The 7,102-nt window shown below is 39.3% G+C and overlaps 1 protein-coding gene across 1 annotated transcript in view; it reads left to right on the top strand.

The window, feature by feature from the left end:
* The window catches only part of RTTN (rotatin), a 177,003-nt gene that overhangs the window by 15,576 nt on the left and 154,325 nt on the right, over positions 1-7,102 (top strand). Inside the window, exons 5-6 of the mRNA XM_019634351.1 lie at positions 1,896-2,117; positions 4,373-4,488. Of these exons, the coding sequence (XP_019489896.1) occupies positions 1,896-2,117; positions 4,373-4,488 (338 nt within the window). The remainder of the gene's footprint in view (positions 1-1,895; positions 2,118-4,372; positions 4,489-7,102) is intronic.

The raw sequence follows: 7,102 nt of genomic DNA, 5'->3' as shown, positions 1-7,102 counted from the left end.
GGGCCCTGCTGCTCAGAGCTGGTGTCCCAAGCCAACTCCTAAATAACACGCCACTTGGCCGGCCTGTTTGTGTGTTTTAATTTCTGACAGAGATTGTTATTTTTCTGTCTTCTCTTTTGAAACATTACCACAGGTTTCAGCCTTGTGTTAAACCAGCGACTTTACTTTTTTGACCATGACCCACAGCAAGAAATAAATATTACATTGCAATTCAGTCCCCAGTACACAGACACATTCTCTGTGTATGAGTGTGAATGTGTGTGTACCGCGTGTGCCTGCAAGTGCGTGTCCACCAGAACAAAATGCTTGCAACATAGCACCGATTCTATGTGCTATGCAGAAAATGGCATTTTCTGTCCATTCTACATACAATATTTCATTAAAACAGGAATGATGATTCTGACCCATTACATTGTTTTGACCAGCTCCAAAATGAATGTGATCTAGTTTAAAATTATAGCTGTGATAGATACATTTTGATAATATTTTAAACCCATTTTTGTAAGTCTAATCACAATTTGAATGCATCAGTGTTTACTGTTAGAAGGAGTGACTGGAGAACCTATAAAACAAAGACGCCTTCAAAATGTACAATTTATGGTATTTTACTTCCTTGTTTGTGTAAATACAGATTTTTATATATCAGTTTTTCTTAAAGGGGTTGGCATGGTATGTGTGGCCTTATCCTTGGGCTACAAGCATTTTAAAAACGTTAATCTCTTTGGTGTCATTCTAATATGTGTTGGCTTGATCATTTTCCAGTGACACTGTACAAAGTAACACTGCTTCCTGCTTCCTGTGAGCTTGGAGTCACGTCAGGTGCTGCCATCTCCTTTAGCCGTCCTCATAACACTCCAGTGGCAGGATTGGCATTATTATCGTTATCATTTCACAGGCAGGCTTGCGGTGTGGACGGGCTACGGGCCTTACCCCAGTGCCCGCAGTTGGCAAAGAGCAGGGCGGGGTGTGGACAGAATGAGCTGAGAGCCTAGCTCCTGACCCTTCGTGGTAGCTGCCGGGCATCAGACATGGGCTTTCTCTTCACTTACGAAGCCTTCCTGCCTCATTCTCTAAGCTCTGCCTCGTGTGCTACCTGTTTGTAAATTTTCATTCCTGAGTGAACAACTTCCTTACGGGCCTTTCAGAGTGAGAGACGCTCGGCTCATTTTCATACTGTGGGATACTTGGTATATTAAAATTGAACAAATGACAGAACATTACATTTTGGGGATTCCACCTACCTGAATAATAGCATTAGTGTGTCTGTGACTCAGCTTCAATTGTGGATGACATCAAAAGTCAAACTTTTAGGTTCTTGGTAAATGTGAGGTCCCAGGCCTTCGGTAGCACTGTTATCCCCGCCCCACCACTTTACAGGGAAAACAGTTTTATGAAGAAAGCCAGGAAGGATGGGATGTCCATTTTTTGATGTAGTTTCAAAATCATTATGTGATGTTGAAGGTACTAAATAAAGTAACCCATTTCTCATCATGCTTTTTTTCTGGCATTTTCTAGCATTCCTCAGTTGTTATCATTGGCTTGCTGAGAATATTTGCTGAAAGTCACAGAAAGTTGAGGCAACTGTAGAAACTATTGAGCTTCACCTTTATACGTTGATTACGGAAGAACCCTGCTATGAGTGTGCTTGCTTTGGACACGAATGGGTGGTCGGTGCGACCGCTGATTGCTGCTGTGGGAACGGTGACACATTTCGAGATCATCAGTTTGAAAAGCAAAATACAAATGCAGTTTTGGTTTCCTTTATAATTTTGAGCCATCTTTATGGGTTTAATCTCATAAGTGTGTCAGGGTTTCTACAGACCTGACCAGAGTCGTCACACGAAGCAGGAGAGCTTGCCGTGGGCCAGGCAGCAGGCACGCGTGAATCTGTGCGTGGGCTGCTGCCACAGCCCAGACCTGTCCTTGCTTTTCTCACAGTGGGAGCAGCAGCCACGCGCCTGTGGACGCCAGGATTCCCGTCCCTTCGCCCTTGGACATGGCGCACGTAGACCTGCCGGAGCTGGAGGCCGAGGACACGCTGGAGCTGCAGTTCCAGCAGCTCAGCCTCCCGCAGTTCTGTGTCTGCGTTCTGGAAGCAGCAGCCCCTCTCCTCACAGGTTACTGCGTTTTGACGTCATAGTTCTCTCGCTATAACTGGTGTTTGTTTTGTGGTTTCTAGGACTCGTTATTTTTCTTTATCCACCGTTCTATGTTAGGACCTTTCGGATGCGTCTTCACTTACCTTTTGGGACAGCAGTTCCTAAGAACGTCACACGGTGTTCATTAATCTCTGAGCGAAAGTGGACGCCATGGAGCACCGCCCACATCAAGCCCCGCCTCCATCTCTGGCTTTTTCTGCACGGGCTTCATGTCTTTGTGGCTGTTTTAAATGGAAGCTCTGAAAAGACCGTGCGGCTGCAGCCGGTTAGAGAAGCTGCATCAGCACGAGTAGACCAGGCTAAGGCAGGCTGGCGTTTGCTCTTTAGAAGCTTTCTGAGTTCCTCGTTCTTCCCGCTTGTTTGTTGGTAGCCTATGAAATGTGTTAAAAACAAAGGCTACAACCGAATTCTTACCTTTGCAGTGATTCTTCATAAAATTAACTACATTCAAAAAACTTGAACATTTTACATTTTCTTTTAAACGTGCTAGGTAAAACTGCAAAGCTGTATTGCACTGTTCACTGGGTTGTAGCTGTAATGTTACACGAGTAAAGGGTGATAAGAATGTATCACAGTGGCCGACGTCTGGCTGCCTAGTGATCAGACAGCGGTTACCATGCGTTGCGTTCCTGCCGTGTCCGGCTCTTGTACGGGGTTTCCTGTGTGTGATTTCATGCACTCCTCACACCAGCCCATTTTATCCTCCCATCGGTGATAGTTTCTGCTTTTTTTCCCATTTTACGAATGAGTAAACTGAGTTTTAGAGTGGTTTCCCAACGTGCCCAAAGTCAGACAGCTCAGAACAGAGAGTTGAGCCAAGGTTCCTCCGAAGCCAAAGTCCATCTTGAGCACTTAGCATTTTGAAGGGAAAGAAAGATTTGGAAACACTAATGATTTTTATTCTTGTCAAGATAGAAATGCAAGATAAATGAGTTTTGCCTTTTTCCGTTCATATTGGCTGAGTAAAAAATACATTGAATGGAAATGAATGGCTCTTGAAGTCCTCCTTGAGGGGATTAGGGAAGAAAACAGGAGGTAGGTATTTATTTGGGGAGCGTTAAGATTTATTTCATCTTGAGGAAAGCTGTGTACCCCGACTTCTCAGTAACACTGCCTCTGGGAGTTAGGAGTATAAGTACACATACTAAAAATGTGGGGAAGGAAAATTTGAACTTGTCATCATGAAGTATATATATATGTTTGTCAGCATGGGATACTGAGAAGAACGTTTTTAGATTTAATGATTTTGCATTTAACCTTTTCTTAATTTGCTGTAAAAAGTCAGATTGATAATTATAAAGCTGTACCTTGGTACATTAAATTTTCTAAATGTTCTCTTGCCCTTTTGTGGTAAATTATTGCATAATTTGTAATTGTTCAATATCATAAGCGATTTCTAAAAGAACTTTCTCCAGCTGCTCTAATGACACAATTAATCTGGAGCCTTATGATCTGGTGGTTTATTTTGCTTTTAGTTATTAGAAATTGACCTTTGTATGTGGGACAGGAAGGCCTTGATTGAACGTTCGCCTCACTTAGCAGTATGGACTGTGGGATGCCTTTGGTACTCTGTGTGTGTACGGAGGAGGTGGCTCTGGTGGGTGGGACTCACAGCAGTTTCTTTTAGACTTTTTGTAGAGTTTTAGGTGAGTATAGGCTTGAGAGCTTGTTTCAGATGGAATTTCTCGATGTTTCTTCAGCAAACGCCAGCATGGATATATATACTTTAGTTGCTCCAGTACAAGCTTAGCTTCCCAGGTAATTCCTGCGTGGGAAAATACTAGCTTATGATGAGACCTACGCCCTCCAGTACTAAGTAGGAAATTCTTAGAATGCATTTTTGACCGACCTGGTGCTTTGTCACATGTGAGTGTTATATGTAACGTGGATGGTCTCCGAATATGAGCAATTATTTTAATCTATCTCAGAATACTTTCAGTTAGATTATTGCTGCTCTCTTCTTGAGCGTCTTTCCCACTTACGAGCACATTTGATTTGCTGTAGTTAAATACTCTTATGATCAGAACAACATCTTTAATGGTAGTTGTGGATCGTGACTTCCCTATTCATCTCTTTAACAAGTCTAAAGACATCAAAAAAAAAAAAGAGAAATGGGAATTTGGGGGCATGACTATGGATTGAGCAGTATAATATTCAGCTGTTTATTGGAAAGTTCACTTTTTCCCTTCTCTCTCCTCTGTTTGTTTTCCTAGGTAGTAGACAGATGGTAATACGAGTTCTGGAATTGCTTGCAGAGGATGTGATACTTATTGGTGAGGCAATTTCAGTAGATATCTGGGATGACAACAGCCTTTTTGCTATAGATATGGTGAGAGTCCATGTTTTCCTTGGGATGTGGGTAATAGCATTATATTTCATTTTATTTTGGTTCTTTTTAAGGTTGTATCATTGTTTCATTAGCCTTTAAAAGCTTTCTTTCTTTTAGACACAATATGTTCCAGGCTTATTTAGTACATAGTCTGGAACAGGCCATTTCTTCAGAGAGTCTGGTTACTTTCGATGAGGGAATGCATATCAAGGCGAAAACTGGCCATTAGAGCTGCTTTTAGTTACCGTTATAACATTCTTTCCTTCTAGTAATAGAACCATAAAATACGTATTTTTAAAGTCATGAATTCAGATTACTATTTCTCTGATTGTAAACTTGTATTTTTTTGCTTGTACTTGTACTGTCGCTCATAGGAAGTCTTTGATTTTAGCAATATCAACATAACTGCTTATTACCTTTACCCTCAGGATACATTAAATAGTTTCAGAACAGCAATATTAATATTACGATGGTCAATAATTAATAAAGTTTAACATTTCCTTGAAGTTCTTTTTGATTTAGAGTAAATCTCACTAAGAATATACAGTCAAAACACTGTGTTTTAAAGTCACTTGAAAGAATTCTTTTCTATGTTACCAACACAATATGCAATATGCAGTCAGATTTGTTTTAGTTTATTTTCACTTTTGGGAATTGTTTTCTCTTCATAAAACTAACTCAGAGATGTCCCCTNTGGGAAAATACTAGCTTATGATGAGACCTACGCCCTCCAGTACTAAGTAGGAAATTCTTAGAATGCATTTTTGACCGACCTGGTGCTTTGTCACATGTGAGTGTTATATGTAACGTGGATGGTCTCCGAATATGAGCAATTATTTTAATCTATCTCAGAATACTTTCAGTTAGATTATTGCTGCTCTCTTCTTGAGCGTCTTTCCCACTTACGAGCACATTTGATTTGCTGTAGTTAAATACTCTTATGATCAGAACAACATCTTTAATGGTAGTTGTGGATCGTGACTTCCCTATTCATCTCTTTAACAAGTCTAAAGACATCAAAAAAAAAAAAAGAGAAATGGGAATTTGGGGGCATGACTATGGATTGAGCAGTATAATATTCAGCTGTTTATTGGAAAGTTCACTTTTTCCCTTCTCTCTCCTCTGTTTGTTTTCCTAGGTAGTAGACAGATGGTAATACGAGTTCTGGAATTGCTTGCAGAGGATGTGATACTTATTGGTGAGGCAATTTCAGTAGATATCTGGGATGACAACAGCCTTTTTGCTATAGATATGGTGAGAGTCCATGTTTTCCTTGGGATGTGGGTAATAGCATTATATTTCATTTTATTTTGGTTCTTTTTAAGGTTGTATCATTGTTTCATTAGCCTTTAAAAGCTTTCTTTCTTTTAGACACAGTATGTTCCAGGCTTATTTAGTACATAGTCTGGAACAGGCCATTTCTTCAGAGAGTCTGGTTACTTTCGATGAGGGAATGCATATCAAGGCGAAAACTGGCCATTAGAGCTGCTTTTAGTTACCGTTATAACATTCTTTCCTTCTAGTAATAGAACCATAAAATACGTATTTTTAAAGTCATGAATTCAGATTACTATTTCTCTGATTGTAAACTTGTATTTTTTTGCTTGTACTTGTACTGTCGCTCATAGGAAGTCTTTGATTTTAGCAATATCAACATAACTGCTTATTACCTTTACCCTCAGGATACATTAAATAGTTTCAGAACAGCAATATTAATATTACGATGGTCAATAATTAATAAAGTTTAACATTTCCTTGAAGTTCTTTTTGATTTAGAGTAAATCTCACTAAGAATATACAGTCAAAACACTGTGTTTTAAAGTCACTTGAAAGAATTCTTTTCTATGTTACCAACACAATATGCAATATGCAGTCAGATTTGTTTTAGTTTATTTTCACTTTTGGGAATTGTTTTCTCTTCATAAAACTAACTCAGAGATGTCCCCTTGCCATTCTGTTCTGTCCATTTTTATTTTAGTTTCTGCAAATGTAAGCAAATAAGTGTGATTCTTCTTCTCTCTCCCACACCTTACAAACAAGGTGGTATGTCATATACAGTTTTGCTCCTTGTTTTTACGACCTAAAAACGCACCTGTATGCATGGAATCATAGGTATGAGGGTATTCCGTGTCCATACATAGGGATCTTCATCAGCCTTTTTTACAGGCTGCAAGTGCATCGTTGTGTATTTATTTATACGCCCAATCTCTTGATGGACATAATTGCAAATAAATTATGTGAAATGAAAAATGTGCCTATATCGTTTCACACAAGTATGTCTAGGGTAGATTTTTAAAAGTGGAATTTCTGTATCAAAACATAAGTATTTTTAATTGTCGATATTGTCACAGTCTCCTGTATAGCTATACTGTTTCAGTTACTCACCAGCAGTTTATTAAAATATGCTTTCATCTACGAGTCAGCAGTAGGGTTTATAGTCACACCTCAGATTTTTGCCATTCTGATAGATGACATATGGTATGTCAATGTAGTATTAATTTGCACTTATCAATGAGTAAAGTTAAGCATCTTTTTGTAACTCTAAAGGCCATTTTCATTTCTTTTTCTGCAAATTGTCCAAGCCTTTATCCATTTTTTCCTGGGTCATTGATTG

This window comes from Hipposideros armiger, unplaced genomic scaffold (genome assembly GCF_001890085.2).
Source record: "Hipposideros armiger isolate ML-2016 unplaced genomic scaffold, ASM189008v1 scaffold_1593, whole genome shotgun sequence".
NCBI lineage: Eukaryota > Metazoa > Chordata > Mammalia > Chiroptera > Hipposideridae > Hipposideros > Hipposideros armiger.
The sequence above is the reverse complement of the archived record's forward strand: the minus strand, read 5'-3'. Positions and strand labels throughout refer to the sequence as shown.